The 18,838-nt window shown below is 41.6% G+C and overlaps 2 protein-coding genes across 7 annotated transcripts; one reads left to right on the top strand and one right to left on the bottom strand.

The window, feature by feature from the left end:
- Nucleotides 1–1,146: 1,146 nt before the first annotated feature.
- Nucleotides 1,147–13,923, top strand: LOC101739367 (serine/threonine-protein phosphatase 6 regulatory ankyrin repeat subunit C). 6 transcript variants are annotated; one of them, XM_062670259.1, is made up of 11 exons: nt 1,147–1,290; nt 3,118–3,193; nt 5,302–5,481; nt 6,319–6,509; nt 8,536–8,771; nt 9,151–9,210; nt 9,472–9,566; nt 9,950–10,079; nt 11,428–11,636; nt 11,736–11,942; nt 12,071–13,923. In XM_062670259.1, exons 2-11 carry the CDS (start codon nt 3,125–3,127, stop codon nt 12,263–12,265), a joined length of 1,572 nt encoding a protein of 523 aa, XP_062526243.1. In that variant the 5' UTR covers nt 1,147–1,290; nt 3,118–3,124; the 3' UTR covers nt 12,266–13,923. The 6 variants fall into 6 exon arrangements, with proteins under 6 accessions (XP_062526243.1, XP_062526240.1, XP_062526242.1 ...); XM_062670256.1 differs by having other exon boundaries at nt 1,147–1,294; XM_062670258.1 differs by lacking the exon at nt 1,147–1,290 and adding an exon at nt 1,333–1,413.
- Nucleotides 13,924–14,579: 656 nt separating this feature from the next.
- On the bottom strand, nt 14,580–18,296 carry LOC101743278 (NKAP family protein CG6066). Its single transcript, XM_004931166.4, has 5 exons — nt 17,340–18,296; nt 16,435–16,576; nt 15,920–16,137; nt 15,224–15,491; nt 14,580–15,007 (listed from the first exon to the last, which is right to left on the bottom strand). The coding sequence occupies exons 1-5, from the start codon at nt 17,575–17,577 to the stop codon at nt 14,839–14,841; spliced, it is 1,035 nt and encodes a 344-aa protein (XP_004931223.1). The 5' UTR covers nt 17,578–18,296; the 3' UTR covers nt 14,580–14,838.
- Nucleotides 18,297–18,838: the final 542 nt, after the last annotated feature.

Below are 18,838 nucleotides of genomic sequence, written 5' to 3'. Positions count from 1 at the left end.
CTAAGTAAAATAAAATAAAAATGAATTAGGGGATGTTTACATCATCTACATGGCTTATGAAGTCGAAGAGGCCTACACGATAAGACGTTCCCTATACTCCAGTCGTTAGATGCGACGGTGCCGGTATTCGAATCTTGCAAGCAGATAACAATTTTTCCAGGAATTTGTTAAGTATATCAAATTTAGGTCACTCACTAACGCCTTCGACAATGAAGGGACATCGTTGTGAAATCCAGTCCGTTAAATATAATTTGCGTGATTACTGGTAGTAAGACATCATGGGAGTCCACAAGGGTAAGATCACCACTCTGCTTATTTCTGTCGCGAAACAGTAATTTGTCCCGGTCTGTAGGGTGGAACAGCCGTTATTTATACAACTGAGATATTTAGAGCTCATGTCTCAAGATGCGTGTCGGCACTTACATTATGAGATCTATAGGCTGCGGTAATCATTTAAGACCAGGTGGGCCGTAAGCAATGGGATGAAATTTTATGAAATAAAAGGTTAAGGTGGGAATTTACGGAAACTACAATGGATATTTCGAGGTGAAGTGGTAAAATGATTTTATTTATTTTACCAGTTTCTGAACTTTGACAGATGTAAACGGGATCACAATTCACAATTGTTACACACTTAAACATGAAGAAATACATATTAACAAAATTGAATAATTCATTTAACTTCTCCCTATATCTCACTCACATTAGTAAACCTATTAAAAGTTAGTGTAGTAACTACCGACCTCTATATATTTGATGTGAGGAAGAATTTTCAGATTTCTTAGGTAGGTACATAATCTATGACGACATGATGTTGTCTATGGGTAATTATTTTTACTTTAGAGTGAGGACTTTTTAGCGGGAACGCGAGGAGAAAGAAAGAAAGAAAGAAATCATTTATTCGCTAAGCATAGTGAAAATGAGATAATACATAAGTTAAAACCAGCGTGAATGCTTTGTCATTATTTGACATGCGAATTTTATTGTAAGATTTTCATGCAATGTATCATATTAATCAACTTCATTTCATTTCATAATATTATTTATCATATTATACATACAACAGCTTTCATTACAATTATAATAAGACTTGACTTAAAGGTCTTAGTTACCAGGTCATAAAATCCCTATAAAAACATTAAAGTGACGGGCTTGAACTAGTCTAATGAAAATATGTCTAGAAAATATGTCTATTGTCCGTTGTGGCAAGCCAAACAAATTATTATTCATAGTTTGTAAATGAATATTTAACGATTAGATCCAACATGACATAAGGTCTATTCGAACTTAGTAGGTACATACTATGGTTTTCTTGAACGGCCCTTAACAGACACGCCAACATTAAAGCAAGCTTCATAACCTAAAAAAACCTAAAGTAACATTAAACATTTATGTGTGTACAGCTTTAACAGAGTAAGGACAAAATGTATTGTTATTTTGTCATAGCCGTTCTATTAGTCTGATGATATTAACTGATGAATACAAATACTAAATTCAATTCGCTGTCAAAATGACTTTGACGTTTATTTTCGCGGTAGTTAAAAGATGGTTTCTTTCACATAAATATATGGAAATTTGTTGACGTTTGTACTTTTTGGTAAAAAATTTAGTATGTGGCTATAATTAATTACATTTAATTCACTACAGAAGGCGTCAAACTGGTAAGCCAAATATGTTTTACTTGCAGCCAATATTGTCGAATATAAAATTGGAGACTTCCGTTTTGACAGGAAAAGGAAGTGTGTTATGGTTGTCGAAAAGCATGGCACCGTAGAACTTTTTACATCCTCATCCTGTCGTTTCGATCAATAAAATATAAAAAAGCGCCAATTGCAACGTACCTAATAAAACTTTGTTAATGATTTTCAGAGTAGGTAGTCAATTTAACTAAGACTAAATATTTACAATTGTGTTTAAAAACAACGTGTCAGAAACCATATTTGGATAAAAAATTAAGTAAATTAGAAAACTAAAGTTAGAAACAATCTGAAGAACCTGAAAAATGCAAAATTTACTAATGATTATACTCTAAATAAACGAAGTAATTATTAGCTTATCAATGTATATGTGTGTAGGTGGACACTGAAACAGATTGGAAATAAATGAAACGCAACAAACTACAGTATGTACTATTATGTGCACACAACCACACAAATGTTAAAGAGATATTTAATAAATTATCAATCAAATTTAACTTGCAAAATAGGGCTAATTTAACTTGCAAATAACTTGCAATAATAGCATTAATGGGCATAGTATTTTATGATTTAAAACAGGCTTTAATGGGTTTTATTAATGTTAAAAATTAATTTATAAGAAGAAGTAAGAATTTATCTTGCTTTTGAAATCAATTATCTTTTAGCTATAATAGTATGAAATGTGAAGTAATTAAAACATTTAGTAACTGAACTATAACTATTCTATTGTAGCCTCACTATGTTCCTCTGGTCATCAAAACAAGTGTACTGGTACTGCGTGTATATCACAATAAATACCAAAATTTTCTCCTGTAGCTGATATTTACGTAATGATACGTGCTTGAATTAAGTTTGTTGTACTTAATCAAACAGTATTTTTAAACATTTTAAAACAGAAGATTATGATTTTCAACATAATCAAATATTCCTTGGAGTTGGATAATATTTTCCTGTGCAAATTTATTTCACTTGAGCTTTGTATCTATTCAATTCATAAATAATAGCCTCCAACAATTTTTTTGGTTATTAGTTTAGAATGATATCACCCAATTTCTGCCCGAGGCTGTTATAAAGGGCCGCTCAGGGCATCATCAGAGTATCGGTATACACATAACACATTTACTGGTGTTAATAATGGAATAGGATATTAAGAACTTGCACTAATTGGCACCAACATTCTGCCTATTTCTGCCAAGAAGCTATATTGCCTTCGGGTATGAAGGGAGGGAGAGATCTAAGTAATACTAAAGGTAAGGTAAGACTAAGAATATAATAAGCAATAATAGTATTAATAATATATAATTATGGAACAAGTTCAACGATACACTAAGCGAATTAAGTTAATATACCAATTATCTGAATTCTCCCATTTGATGTTGTAATTTTATGTAAAGTTGTAAAGATTAAAGATTTTTTTCAGATGAAGAATGATGACCACAAATTTAACCACCGAAGATGTAGTCGTGCAGTTGACTAGTCCACAAATTATTACCACAGTAAGTCAAAATCTTTTGCCCATTTACAGTTTTTTTTTATTGCTCTTGTAGGCAGACGAGCATACGGCCTACCGGATGATGAGGTTACATATTACTAAATTGTTTTAAAGGAATATATAAAAAGAAAAAAATGCGTAATTACTGGGTGTCTTGAGAGTCTGCATAATTAGGTACCATCACCCTGCCTACTGAAGCAATGCGTTACGGTTTGAAGGGTGGGGCAGCCGTTGTACTATAGAACTGAGACTTAGAACTCATATCTCAAAGTGGGTGGCGGTAAGGAAGGATACAAACAGTAGATGTGAAAGGTAATAGATCTTCAGGCACCTTGTTGAAAATGGGTGTACCTCAGGGTTCCATTTTGGGTCCTTTTTTATTTCTAATATATATAAACGATTTACCTAGTTTTATTGAGTCCCGACACGAGGTCGTATTATTCGCAGATGATACATCTTTATTATTTAAAATTAAACGACAATTACAAGTCTATGACGAAGTGAATGATGCGATTTCGTGTGTGGTTCATTGGTTCCGTATCAATAACCTATTATTGAATAGTAAGAAAACTAAATGTATTAAATTTACTTTAAAATGTATTAAACCATCTTTAAATGTGAGACAAGTGGAGAGTGATGTAATTGTTTCTGAGGAATCATTGGAGCTTGTTGAGTCAACCGTATTTCTTGGTATAACAGTGGACTCCAAACTGCAATGGGGACCTCATATTCATAAATTGGCGAGTAAGCTCAGCTCTGCAGCATACGCAGTAAAAAAAATTCGAATGTTAACAAACGCGGACACGGCTCGTTTAGTTTACTTTAGTTACTTCCACAGTGTCATGTCCTATGGCATTTTGCTATGGGGCAATGCGGCCGATGTAGAAATGATATTTATTCTGCAGAAAAGAGCTATACGTGCTATTTATAACATGCACTCAAGGGAATCCCTGAGGGAAAAATTTAAAGAAATTAAAGTTCTCACTATGCCATCCCAGTACATTTTTGAAAATTTGATGTATGTTCGTAAACATATTGAGGAGTTTCCTAAACAGTCGGACATACATAATAGAAATACTAGGAACAAACACAAGCTTGTTGTGCCGATGAGTAGGTTACATAAGATACGAAATTCATTCGGGTGTTTGTCTGTGCGCCTGTACAACAAAATCCCACAAGATGTTCAGAACCTACATATACATAGGTTTAAGAAAACTATTAAAGAACATCTGTGCAATAAAGCTTATTATAAAGTCAATGATTATCTAGAAGATTGCACAAAGTGGGAATGAGTTGCACGCTCCAGGCATTTCAATATTGTAGTAATTGTTACGTTATATTACTCATTGTAAAAAATTCATATTTAAAAAAAAAATCTAATATTAAAAAATAAATAAATAATAATTTCATATGTAAAAAAAAAAAGACATGCCCGCTGAGTTTCTTGCCAATTCTTCTCAGGACGGAGGCTAGTTCTTGTGAATTGGCGGTAGTTTTTTTGACGTTCAACAAGTATGTACTTTCATTTATGTTGAATAAAAAAAATTTTTGATTTGATTTGATTTTTTGATTTGATTTGGTATTTACCTGGTCAGGTCTATGGGCTCCGGTAGCCAGGTGGGCCGTGAGCTCGTCCACCCATCTAAGCCATAAAAAAACGCAAAATTTTAATAACAACAGGTCTGTCCAATACACTCCCTACCATACGGTACTCACCCCAAGAGATACATGGGGGGTGATAATAGCAATAGATACCACGTAGATGATAAAGAAATTACAATACCCGAGGACTCACTTCTGATTAGATGTAGATAAATAGGATCTTAAAATAAACTATAATTATTGTAAGGTAAATGAGTTTCAATGTCACACTACACTTCTGCAGTTAACACAGAAGACACCCGTATGTGGCAGCGTAAATTACCGTCCACTTGTGTGACCCGTGTCGTCTTTAATCTAACCATTTGGCTTAGTAAATAATAATTAGTTATAGCATATAATCTAGAATTAACGCACGTAGACATTGACGTCCTCGGTAGCCGTAATGCGCTCTCACTCTGATGGGAAATTCAAACGCTATCAACCTTCACTATAAGGCTTTTCTCATTTCAGTGTCCGGTGGGCGATACAGTAGTCCGTTCTGGTGTGACAGCGGGCTCGGGGGGGTCAGGGCGTGGGGGGGCGGGGGCGGGGGCCGAGCTGGGGCGACGGCTGCTGGTGGCGGCGCGGGGGGGCGACACTACTACTGTACTAGAACTCATGGCCAAAGGTGCACCCTTTACTACTGACTGGGTGAGTTTGCTATTACTTGTCGTTGTAGCGAACGGAATAATCAAATATAATACAGCCAAAACACGAACCGCGCTGATGACAAATTCAAAATAAGCATCTATCAGGAATATTTTAAAGTACCAGAAAAAAATTACCGGCCTACGCAGACGAAGCCCATCATCAAGAATGTACAGTCAAATTTTTATTTATTTCGTAACAGCAAAGTCAAGGTTTCACGAAATTACGGAATATACGGAAAATAATGGACATACAAAATCATCATCATCATCATCTCAACCTATAGCTGTCTACTGCTGAACATAGGTCTCTCTCCAGTGCGGCCGGGCCACCTGCACCCAACGTGACCCAGCGATTTTCACTACGTCGTCGATCGATCTGATATATGGTCGACCCACACTGCGCTTGCCATCCGATCTTCGCGTTATGAGGCCTGCCCACTGCCGTTTCAGCTTACTAACCCTACGGGCTCTCTCAGCAACTTTGGTTCTTCTACGGATCTCCTCATTTCTGACTCGGTCTCGTAGGGAAATACCAAGCATAAACATCTACATAGATCGCTGCGCGACACTGACATATCCTAACCTAAACATATCCTTTCTAAAGCATCTTAAAAGTAAGAAGTGTGAATTGTATTGTATAGTGTGTGTGTTGCCAGTGATCATGTATATACCAAGTACTAGAAACTTATTTTTTCTGGCACTTTCAAACTATTCCTGTGTATGCAAGTCTCGAACGACAACATTAGATCGCACGCACGTAGTCCCGCCGCGGAATAGTGCCGCTCGGTGGGCTAGCCGTTTGCCGGTGCCCCTAGACAGACAAAGACTTCCCGTGCAGCTAGGCACGTCCCCGCTGCACCTGGCGGCCAGCAACAACCACGTGGAGACGTGCGCGGTGCTGCTGCGCGCGGGCGTGTCGCGGGACTCGCGCACCAAGGTGGACCGCACGCCGCTGCACCTGGCCGCCTACGCGGGCCACGCCGACGTCATCGCGCTGCTGCTGCGCTACGGCGCCCAGGTCGACTGCAGGTCGGTGCTCCTTCACAGTTACGTCACTGGCCTCAGATAATTACAAGGGACAGAAGGGAATGCAGCAGTAATGGAGGCCGGGGAGACCGCGGTACGAACTAGTATTGGATGTAACTAGATGATGACCGAGCTTTTCACCTAGGTTTTTTTTTTGATAACGCCATCTTGTTGTGTCTTTAAAGCAGTTAGTCGCTTTCAATTAAGAAAAATAGTATTACTATTCGCCAATAGATGTCGGAAAGAGTCATAAAGTTCATTATGGATAAAGTTCATTATTGAAAACACGAACAATACAACATTTTCTGAAAATAAATCGTAGCTAGATCGATTTATCGCCCCCGAAATCCCCTGTATACTAAATTTTATGAAAATCGTTGGAGCCGTTTCCGAGATTCAGATTATATATATATATATAAGAATTGCTCGTTTAAAGATATAAGATATGAGCGATTAATGACTGTAGATTTTGTAGCCCCTGGATTTTCTGACCTAGGTACTGTGATGGTCAAGTGTCCTCGCGGCCCAAAGATTCATCGTGTTGTTATGTTCGGCGCGTGTAGCAAATATATTACATATAGTAGTTAATTATAAATGTTCCTTTAATTCGAAAGGTTCGTTGCTCAACAAAATCAATATTAGGGGTTAAAGTATGAAATTGCCGATTTGCATTGAAAAATTGAAATTCGTTCTTTTTCCATTTGATATATTTATTTAATTAAACTATCTACCATTATTATCTATACATTGCTGCCATATAATAGGAAGGTCATTTATGCCCTTGCGATAGAAATCTGGTGATCTAGATTCTACAAACTGTGTGAAAATTTTGTACTGCCTTCTAGGAAAAAAACTTTTATAACGTAGAAAATTGTCCAAATCACGAAAAAAATGGTAGTCCGTTGGAACAAGGTCTGGCGAATACGAATGGTTTCTTAATTGCAGTTCCTGTAGAGTTAAAACGGTTTCTCGTGCTGTATGAGGTCTCGCGTTATCATGGAGCAATAATAGTGAAGATCGAATCATGAGTCGGGGCTGTTTCTCTGCAAGTTTTGTTATCATTGTTCTGAGTTCGGCACTGTAGACTTTTGCCGTTATTGCTTGGCCAGATCGGAGAAAGCTATAGTAAAGTAACCAATAACCATAATAACCATGCTGAAACCACCAAATAGTTACCATTACCTTTTTATTGGTAAGCTTTGCTTTGGGACACTGTTGCGGCCTTTGACCTGGGGTCACCCATTGCATTTTTCGCTTACGGTTATCGTAAAGAATCCACTTTTCATCACATGTCACAATTCGATCCAATATTCCTTCATTTCTGTATCGATTTAACAAGGCAAAACAAGTTTTCAACACGCGTTTCTTTCTGCAGATCAGTCAAATCATGATGCACCTATTATTTTTATTTTTATTGATTTGACATAAATGAGTCAATATTGGTGGTAAGGTAATGTTAAACTATGTCGCTAATATCTGGGTAAATTGGCTCCGATCGGCTTCCACCATCTCTTTTAATTCATTGTAATTTACATTAATTGTAGGGGCGGTCTTCCACGTGGTTCGTTCTTCAAATCAAAATTTCCATCACGAAAGCGTTTAAACCAAAATCACCTCCAAACGCAACATGGATATTGCGAGCTGTTTCTGGAGCGTTAGTTTCGCGTCAGAACTCGTATTAAAAAATCACCTATATATACATCCTATACATCATAGGTACCATTTGAAAAAAGTTTCACTCAGAAATCTCGAACCATGAAGGTTCTATGTCAATTCGAAGTACCTATTACAATAAAACGGCAATTTTATTCTTTAACCCCTTTTAAATTTATAAATTTTTATTGGCACCAAAACCCACTGGTGCTTAACGGTCACTCAGTTGGAGATTGATACCAATAATGGCTATCGAAATCTTGAACCTTCGAGCGCGATGTCGCATTTTCAGATCAATGGCTGGTCTGTAATTCTCACGTGGGTAAACGAGTTGCCGCAGTTCATAGGGCACATAACGAGTGGGCGGGCTGCGCAGGGACATGCTGCGCATGACGCCGCTGCACTGGGCGGTGCAGCGCGGGCACGGGGGCGCGGCGGCCGAGCTGGTGCGGGGCGGCGCGGACCCCACGGCGCTGTCCAAGTTCCACAAGTCGCCGCTGTCGCTGGCCGCCGCCGCCAGCCGCGCCGACAGCCGCGCCGACATCCTCGCGCTCATCGAGGACGCGCTCAAGCAGCGGGAGGCCGCGCACTCCGTGGACGCGCTCGTCACCGGTACGCACCGCTCCCATACACTTGCTCCGTCTCCTAGATACCGAACAACACGGTCTTCAACTGTAGGATTTGTCGTATAATTACAACATCTATTAGACGCTCTACACTTATATTTAAGATTTGTACACGGTACGAGTACTTATATTCCTAATATATGATATTGAGTACGACAAAGAAAATTATTACATCATTGTTTCTGTGACAACCGTGACACCCACGCGGCGAGACGGCCGCGGGCCCGGAGCAGAGTAGATTTGGCAAAAATCTCTATCAGTAGAATAAAACACGTTGGTCCCAGCCAAAACCAAGCAATGTCGTATAAATTCCATATATACATCCATCTCCATCCAATTATACTTTAATTATGTTCTTGTTGCAGAACAAAGCATGTCAGTGGATCAAGACGCGCAGCCACAGATAAACTTCGACCCGGTCCAAAGTAAGTCAGTCGTGTGGCGGCAAGGAAACATACATATTTCTAAATAGTTTATTTACTGTACCTCTTCTGCGAAATAATTTGCTCCGCGGCGCTCCAGCATTAGCATGCGTCGACCCGCGGCACCTCTGCATGCTGCTTCCGATCACTCTCGAGCTGGACGTCTGCAGCTGCTCCAGCGCCGGGCCCGCGAGACCAACTAACTGAACTACAACCGACACGAGGTCATAGATGAATCCATTCCAAAGCTGTAATCTATTTCAGACATCCCGGGGCGCAGCGACAGCGGCAGAGGCGAGGAGCGCGCCCCGCAGGAACAGCCAATCAAGATCGAAATAGATAACAGGGATAACGTAGAGGTGACCGGGATAACTTGTAACACAGGCTCGGGAAACTTGCACGTGCCCCGAGCAATTAACACCTTATGTGTACATAATATTATATTAAGAACCTTAGAAGTGAGTCCGCTACTGAATGTCACTCCCAGCAAGAGAAAAGACAGAATTTCGGTGATGCAGGGGATTATCACTACGTAGGTGGCTCGTCCGTCGTCCATAGTCGAGTTGGAGACAAAGAGCTCAAGTAGAAGGTCTGCCTTCCCCTTCACACCTTAAACCAGATTTAGCTATCAGGCTCATGGAGATAAAAAAAAATTATGTCGGATTTGTGGAGCGAGTTGACAATGTAACTCCCAGAGAGATACTTTTCGACCACTTCCTAACCTTGATGACTTGATTCACAGAACAGCACGGAGAACAGACGCAGTGTAGCTGCGGCCATACTGCGTGCGCACGGCATCGCGCCCCTCCCGCCAGACCGCGGCTCCACGCTGCTCACCGCGCTGCAGAGCGGGCGGACCCTCGTACTGTCCGGTATGTACCGGCACTGACACCTCTCCCCCCCCTAGTGCCGCGGCTCTCACCGCGCTGCAGAGCGGGCGGACCCTCGTACTGTCCGGTATGTACCGGCACTGACACCTCTCCCCCCCCTAGTGCCGCGGCTCTCACCGCGCTGCAGAGCGGGCGGACCCTCGTACTGTCCGGTATGTACCGGCACTGACACCTCTCCCCCCCCCCTAGTGCCGCGGCTCTCACCGCGCTGCAGAGCGGGCGGACCCTCGTACTGTCCGGTATGTACCGGCACTGACACCTCTCCCCCCCCTAGTGCCGCGGCTCTCACCGCGCTGCAGAGCGGGCGGACCCTCGTACTGTCCGGTATGTACCGGCACTGACACCTCTCCCCCCCCTAGTGCCGCGGCTCTCACCGCGCTGCAGAGCGGGCGGACCCTCGTACTGTCCGGTATGTACCGGCACTGACACCTCTCCCCCCCCTAGTGCCGCGGCTCTCACCGCGCTGCAGAGCGGGCGGACCCTCGTACTGTCCGGTATGTACCGGCACTGACACCTCTCCCCCCCCTAGTGCCGCGGCTCTCACCGCGCTGCAGAGCGGGCGGACCCTCGTACTGTCCGGTATGTACCGGCACTGACACCTCTCCCCCCCTAGTGCCGCGGCTCTCACCGCGCTGCAGAGCGGGCGGACCCTCGTACTGTCCGGTATGTACCGGCACTGACACCTCTCCCCCCCCTAGTGCCGCGGCTCTCACCGCGCTGTAGAGCGGGCGGACCCTCGTACTGTCCGGTATGTACCGGCACTGACACCTCTCCCCCCCCTAGTGCCGCGGCTCTCACCGCGCTGCAGAGCGGGCGGACCCTCGTACTGTCCGGTATGTACCGGCACTGACACCTCTCCCCCCCTAGTGCCGCGGCTCTCACCGCGCTGCAGAGCGGGCGGACCCTCGTACTGTCCGGTATGTACCGGCACTGACACCTCTCCCCCCCCTAGTGCCGCGGCTCTCACCGCGCTGCAGAGCGGGCGGACCCTCGTACTGTCCGGTATGTACCGGCACTGACACCTCTCCCCCCCCTAGTGCCGCGGCTCTCACCGCGCTGCAGAGCGGGCGGACCCTCGTACTGTCCGGTATGTACCGGCACTGACACCTCTCCCCCCCCCCCTAGTGCCGCGGCTCTCACCGCGCTGCAGAGCGGGCGGACCCTCGTACTGTCCGGTATGTACCGGCACTGGCACCTCTCCCCCCCCCTAGTGCCGCGGCTCCACGCTGCTCACCGCGCTGCAGAGCGGGCGGACCCTCGTACTGTCCGATATGCACCAGCATTGACACCTTTCCTCTGTGACGCCATATTCACCTTTTGATATCCTCAGATGCCGGTAAGCTAATGCTGAAAGAAAGCACGGAGCCCCAAAACCAACCCTTTGGAGGGTCAAAGCCAGCCAATAGTAGCTCAGGCGTGCTGCTGACTGCTACTCCTGTCAAGTCGCCGCCGGCCCCGGGAGTTAAGATCTTCACCTTCAACAAGATGGTCAACAACAAAATCCCTATCAAGAAAATTATTAATCCTCATGATATGCAGGTTAGTTTTTTTGTAACTCCATTTTTTGACAATTTGTATTCCCACTTCTCGATCTCTCTCTCTCTCTCCCTGCGAACCGATCGACCATTGCCGTTCCAGGTGAAGTTTGTCCAACTGCCCCCGAATGCAAAAATCATATCTCCATCAAAAGTCATTCCAGTGAAGAATAAACCGAAAGTATCTTCGGAGGCAGGTCGACCTGCTGTCAAGATCATCATGAACAAAAACAATTTCAAGAAACTCATCGCCAATGTCAAGAACAATAACAATACTGTGCAGAACAAAAGTGACGTCACTAATATTGCTGTGAGTTTGATTTTCAATTAGAATATATCTATTATAGCATACGAGTATATGTGTTAACCTAATATTGAACAATAAATAAATAAAATATCGATTTTTTTATAATAGAAACTGTGGTCCACTCTTCGCAGGAAACTGGCAGTAGTGAACTGGAGACAGGCACCGGCGGCTCTGTGTGGCGACATGCGGCTGAGGGCGCTCGGCGAGCCGAACTAGCCGCCTGCAGCACCCAGCCGGCGGTACTGCGGGCCGCCTTGCACGCCGCCGCCACCTTGCTGCGAGACCTCACCGATACCCTTCGACACTGCGAACGACACCACACCTAGCGGCCCTACACTGGCGGGCCCTCACTCAGTGCTGCGGCCCTACACCTGCTGCGCCTGCACGCTGACACTCGAGCGGGCCCACACTCGCGGACTCCGCACTCTGCCACAGTCGAGCGGGCCCGCACTAACGGACTCCGCACGCCGACACTCGAGCGGGCCCACACTCGCGGACTCCGCACTCTGCCACAGTCGAGCGGGCCCGCACTAACGGACTCCGCACGCCGACACTCGAGCGGGCCCACACTCGCGGACTCCGCACTCTGACACAGTCGAGCGGGCCCGCACTAACGGACTCCGCACGCCGACACTCGAGCGGGCCCACACTCGCGGACTCGGCACTCTGACACAGTCGAGCGGGCCCGCACTAACGGACTCCGCACGCCGACACTCGAGCGGGCCCACACTCGCGGACTCCGCACTCTGACACAGTCGAGCGGACTCCGCACTAACGGACTCCGCACGCCGACACTCGAGCGGGCCCACACTCGCGGACTCCGCACTCTGACACAGTCGAGCGGGCCCGCACTAACGGACTCCGCACGCCGACACTCGAGCGGGCCCACACTCGCGGACTCCGCACTCTGACACAGTCGAGCGGGCCCGCACTAACGGACTCCGCACGCCGACACTCGAGCGGGCCCACACTCGCGGACTCCGCACTCTGACACAGTCGAGCGGGCCCGCACTAACGGACTCCGCACGCCGACACTCGAGCGGGCCCACACTCGCGGACTCCGCACTCTGACACAGTCGAGCGGACTCCGCACTAACGGACTCCGCACGCCGACACTCGAGCGGGCCCACACTCGCGGACTCCGCACTCTGACACAGTCGAGCGGGCCCGCACTAACGGACTCCGCACTCCGACAGTCGAGCTGGCCAACACTAACGGATTCGGCTTCCGACACAGTAGAGCTGGGCCACACTAACGGACTCCGACCACACACACACACACCCACACCCTACTACCCACACTAACGGCTCTTAGGTCTACATATAACTTGACAATGGACACCAGAAAGACTCATTAAGGAAGGTATAGGTCTGCATACATAGCAAAGCTTACCTAGGTATTGTAATCCTGGCTACTTCGTGAACTTCTAGATTAGACACCGGCACAAATATTCACTATTTTTATTCCAAACATCACAATAATTTAATGTACATATTGTATAAACTTATTTCCCGAAATAAATATTAGATAAATCAATTTATTCATTGAAAAATGTAACAGGGTATACACAAAATGAAAATATGTATAGGTATCATATCATGCATAATCTCATACCTTTTTATTTCTTTTTGTAGAGAAATAGTTAATTATTATTTTATTTTTAAACAACCTGTCACCACTTCCTCACCGAGACCCTTATTGCCGGGTCCAATATTCACCTCTAGTACAAAAGGCTTATTGTACCTTTTTGGTTAGCAGTTTGTTTTTGAAGACTTCAGAACCCTTTTTTTAAGTATAGAATAGTTTAATAACATTTTTCTGAATGGCATTTTCACTGTTTATATCTCAAAGATAAAAATAATTAGTGTAAGATTTTCGTAGGGAATTTATTTAAATTAATTTGTAATATTTGTAAATACATAATATGTTAAGTTGAAACAAATAATAGTGACTAAGTTGTTGTCAATAAATATTTTTATAAAAATCATATTTTATTCCCAGTTTTTTTTTTATTGCTTAGATGGGTGGACGAGCTCACAGACCACCTGGTGTTAAGTGGTTACTGGAGCCCATAGACATCACAACGTAAATGCGCCATCCACCTTGAGATATAAGTTCTGAGATCTCAGTATAGTTACAACGGCTCCCCCGCCCATCAAACCGAAACGCATTACTGCTTCATGATAGAAATAGTATATATTATAATAATAATATAATAGATTTACATTCTTTTTTTCTTTTTCTCCACCTTATCCCACTACGTGGGGTCGGCACAGCTAATTTTTCTCTTCCATTCTCTTCTATCAGCCGTCATCTCAACACTCACTCCTCTCTCTCTCATATCGTCATTCACACACTCCATCCATGTCTTCTTTGGTCGACCTCTTCCCCCTCTACCTTGCACTACCATTTCCATACATCTCCTAGTCACATGCATCTTCTCTCTACGCATCACATGTCCATACCACGCTAACCGTCCGCTCCTTAATTTGTTGATTACCGGAGCCACTTTCACACTTCCTCTCAATAGATTTACATTAAGGCTCATAATTTTAAATGTGCTGATTTGCTTTATTATACATATTAGTTTAATTGTAGCAGAAAGGTATAATAGTTAGTTTTATTGATAAATGAGAAGAATTTTTTTATTGAGATTTTTTTACTGTACTAAACGAATAGAGGTGATGATACCACCTGGTAGAATGTGGAATTTTCAACAAAGAAACGCATATAACCTGTCACAAAATATTAATTAAAAGGTTGATTTCAGTCCTCGTTGTGTACTTTGTTACAGATGAAAAGGTTATTGCAACCCAATAATGTAACGGCGTACCATCTTCAAACGGGTTATACCCTGATTGAGTGGTGTCTCTGCTGGGGCACAAGATATTTATTCGTACTAAGTTTCTCGTTTTTGTCTGGCTTTGAGGACATCTCTAAACTGGCTAAGGATAGCGTTTTCCCGTTTGTTCCTTTCGTCCTTGCTAAATGCGGCGAGGGCGCGCTTCTCATCAGCCGAGTAGATCTGGTTCTCTTTGCGGATACGTACTGCTTCCATGCGTCGATGTCTGAAGAATAATGTACACTTTACATCTCTACCATAGCAAAAATTATAGAAAGTATTGAAGTCAAGAGTGATAATAGAAGTGTGGCTTAATATTTTTTTTTTTTGTTCTTATTGTTATAACTTTGTTTTCAATGCATTGACGGGTGAAAGTGCTCACGGCCACCCAAGGTTAACCTATTATACTCCATTATAGTTAAATGATACAAATAACAGATACCTGCTCCCACTCATGACATATCCAACAGCTTCATAGGAGGCAATTTCATCAGATGTAAGTCCAATTTCTCCTCTGCGTGGAATTCTCTTTCCGTCTGCCACAAAAGCAGCCATGGCAGCACCTTCTCCAGGTAGTAGAGCACCACCAAGCTCCCTAACACTGAGAGCTCCACTGCCGATCGCACGAGCCTCTGGACCAATGATCTCCGAAGATAATTCTTCATTGTCTTTACATAGTTCTGATTGTGCCTGTTGAACTTCATGCTCTTCTGTGATTGGGAACAAAGAGAATTGTTATAGTATTGTTAGTATAAATATAATAGAGCCAAAGTTATTACGTATATTCAGTATAGTTTATATTTGTTTGGATTAACGTGAGGATAGTTCGTCATGGCTATTATTAAACAAATATCCCTTTGTGCTGCTATGCTCCTATAATTCTATTCTATACTGTTCTTCCAGATCCAGATAAGTAGAGTCAGCCATTATTTCTATGCAACTGATACTTTGAATTACTGTTAGGTGGATAAATACAGTTTTAGGTGGCTTGTGAGGGTATTTAAATTATAATAAATTTTAATTATATAATCTTATATGTACAAATACAGTTTTAGGTGGCTTGTGAGGGTATTTAAATTATAATAAATTTTAATTATATAATCTTATATTAATAATATATTTTTATACTATAGCTTACTTCCTTTTTCCACCCATATCTCTTCTTCACTTGTACTAGAGTCACTGCTGGAACCTTTTGATTTTTTTTTAGCTTTCTTTCGAGCCTTTTTCATCTTTTTGAGCTTTTTTTTGAGTTTTTTTACCTTTGTGTTGTCTTTGGAATCTTTTGATTTCTTGCTCTTTTTTTTATGTTTGTGATCTGAACTGTCTTGCTTTGTAGGTTGTTCATCTTCTGTACTGTAATTACAATGGGAAACCAGTCAAGTTATACATATGAAGTACTAAGAGAAATTAACTTCATTTGAGCATTGGGGCAAGTAGACATTAGTACTTAAACTTAGCTATTGCATATCACATTTATCAAACGTAATAACTTTAATAAAACTACATGTACAAAAATATCAAAAGGTTTTATGTCTGTGAGTTTTTATCGTTGACCATCCCAATCAATCCAACAAATTTCCATATCATGAGCACCCTGTCTTGATATGATAATACTGGGTTAAATAAAATAAAAAGGAAATGTTTAGTTACTCATCAGGCCTTGTGGGTGACTTGCCCCATATAGCTGAAACTCCAAGTGTGCCTATTCGTTCTCGCTCCTCTCGCCTTGCATCCAAAAATTCTTCTTCCTGAGGTTTATACCGACCTCTGGGTCCAGGACCACCACCAAGACCTAAAAACATAAAGAGTAAAACAAATTTTCATTTTTATGAAAAAAATTTACTCTGTAGGCGGATGATTATACAGCTCATCTGATAGTGTGTGGTAACAGAGCTGTTGCCCATCTGCTACCTAACTGGTTTGCAAAGGCTCATAGGATTCTAAGCATACGAGCATAAGATTGACAAATCCATGAGAAGATATATCATAATCGTGTAAGGTTATTAGAGTCCAGACATTACAAACTACTGATTGGTGCTGCTTACATACCTCAATCATATGATTGATGTTTCAAATAAATCTATACAATAGCAGTACTACCATTCAAAACAACTCATATCATATTTTTATACAAGTTCACAGTACAACCTATCATAAGTATTCGTCCCAATTAATAAATTCTGAAATTTGATTTTTATTCCACTAAGTTATTCTTTCACAGTGAAAATAATTTATAGAAAAAAGTGAGGTGTTTTGTAATTGCTACTCTGACTTTCTATCTCATCCTCATTACACAATGGGTGCACCCGGCTTCTCATCTCCAAGGCCACAGATAATATGTGATGATGATATAGTATATAAGGTCAATTACATCCATTTCCAAACCAAAAATGAAAGAATTAAACAGTAGGTAACTGGACGGGCTAAATACATGTAGTTTTATTAAGATCCCTTTTCGTACGCTCCAAATATATCTAAGGTAGCTAACTGACGGTCAGTCCCTACCATTGTGTAAAAAATATAATCACAATAATCTAAGAGTATTTAACTTTTACCTCCACCAAGCCCTCCTCCATTATGCTCTCTATATGAACTCTTCCCTCTGTCATAATCTCTACGCGGTCTCTCTGGTTCTTTGTACTTGTCTCTATGCCTTTCTGTTCTATCCTTACTTCTCTCTCTACTACAGTTTCTCCTTTGATCTTTACTCCGATCACGACGATCACGACTGCGACGTCTCTCGTGACTCCTACTGCGAAACCGCTCAGGACTGTGGTGGCGATCACTACCCATTTTACTTTATATACGTTAGATATAACCACAAGATTATATTTTTTCACTTTTTATTGAATCCTAGAAATAGTCCTATCAACTAAAACCAATTGCAAACGAAGATTTGTAAATTGATTCTTTATATTAATACATAAATGTACGCTTATACACTTATCTAAATTTACTGCATTAAAACTGAATCTTGATTCCTGATTCTCAAATATATTATGTGTATAATCTATGTTCCTGATGTTCTGTATTTAGGTTTTTACTTTTTTTTTTTTTTAAGAGATTTTATGACGTGTAACTAAGACTTTTAAGTCATGTCTTATTTTACTTTATATCCTTAATTTTATGAAAAATGATAATATGGAGTGAAATGAAATGAAGATGATTAATTTGAAACATTAATCAACTGGGATGAAATTTAATGAAATGAGATGATATGGGATGAAATATAATCGCAGTAAAATGGTGGTCATTTACTGAGATTTTTCAGTGGACTTTTTGGAGGAACCCGAGAAGTTACGTCCAGCAGCTTTGTTTCATTTTCCCACATTTGTGCACTTTCACAGATATGAAACAGTTAATAAACCACCGTTATTACACATTTAAACCTGAAGAAACACTAAATAGACAAAATAAAACAAATCACACAACTTCACTCCTCGCGTTCCCGCCAAAAAAGTCACTTTATTTATAAATGAACGTTAAACACTTAATATATTTGAGAAACGTAATGTATACGTACTACAATGTTTATGAGTAGGTAGGTCTAAATATATATTTTTTAAGTGATTTTATGACCTGGTAACTGAGACCTTTAAGTCATGTCTTATTTTAATTTATATTCATATTTTTATGAAAAATGATATTATGAAGTGAAATGAAATGAAGATGATAGATTATACACTTAATATATTTGAGAGATTTAGCCTAAAATTTACTTGGTCTGTCACATAGTTAATACACTTGTCTGTGGTTTGTATAGTTTACTTACCATCAATCTGGGAAACTTTGTCCCGCCATGCGAACAAAATTGGACATATTGTCTCGGTTTTACTGAGTTACAGCTTACAGTTTTTTAATAAAAAATACGGAATTTCCGTGGGTTTTAAACGTTTACAATTTAAATTTAAATGATTTTTCTTAAGCATAGAGTGAAAATCTCACAATATGACAAAATCTCACAAAATGTTATCAGTAAAATTCAATATAAGTGTGTTTGAAAAGGACCTTTATTTATAGGAACTTATTTATCTTCTATTTATTATTACAAATC

Source organism: Bombyx mori, chromosome 9, assembly GCF_030269925.1.
Source record: "Bombyx mori chromosome 9, ASM3026992v2".
In the NCBI taxonomy this organism is placed as follows: domain Eukaryota; kingdom Metazoa; phylum Arthropoda; class Insecta; order Lepidoptera; family Bombycidae; genus Bombyx; species Bombyx mori.
Note: the sequence above shows the minus strand (reverse complement) of the source record. Positions and strands in the feature narration are given on the sequence as shown.

Coding starts and splice junctions, on each gene's coding strand:
- LOC101739367 (XM_062670259.1), top strand. CDS start 3,125: ATGATGACCACAAATTTAACCACCGAAGATGTAGTCGTGCAGTTGACT. Junction 5,482..6,318: donor CACCCTTTACTACTGACTGG/GTGAGTTTGCTA, acceptor CTTCCCGTGCAG/CTAGGCACGTCCCCGCTGCA. Junction 11,943..12,070: donor GTGACGTCACTAATATTGCT/GTGAGTTTGATT, acceptor CACTCTTCGCAG/GAAACTGGCAGTAGTGAACT.
- LOC101743278 (XM_004931166.4), bottom strand. CDS start 17,577: ATGGGTAGTGATCGCCACCACAGTCCTGAGCGGTTTCGCAGTAGGAGT. Junction 15,492..15,919: donor GATATGGGTGGAAAAAGGAA/GTAAGCTATAGT, acceptor TCCCAATCACAG/AAGAGCATGAAGTTCAACAG. Junction 15,008..15,223: donor TATGTCATGAGTGGGAGCAG/GTATCTGTTATT, acceptor ATTATTCTTCAG/ACATCGACGCATGGAAGCAG.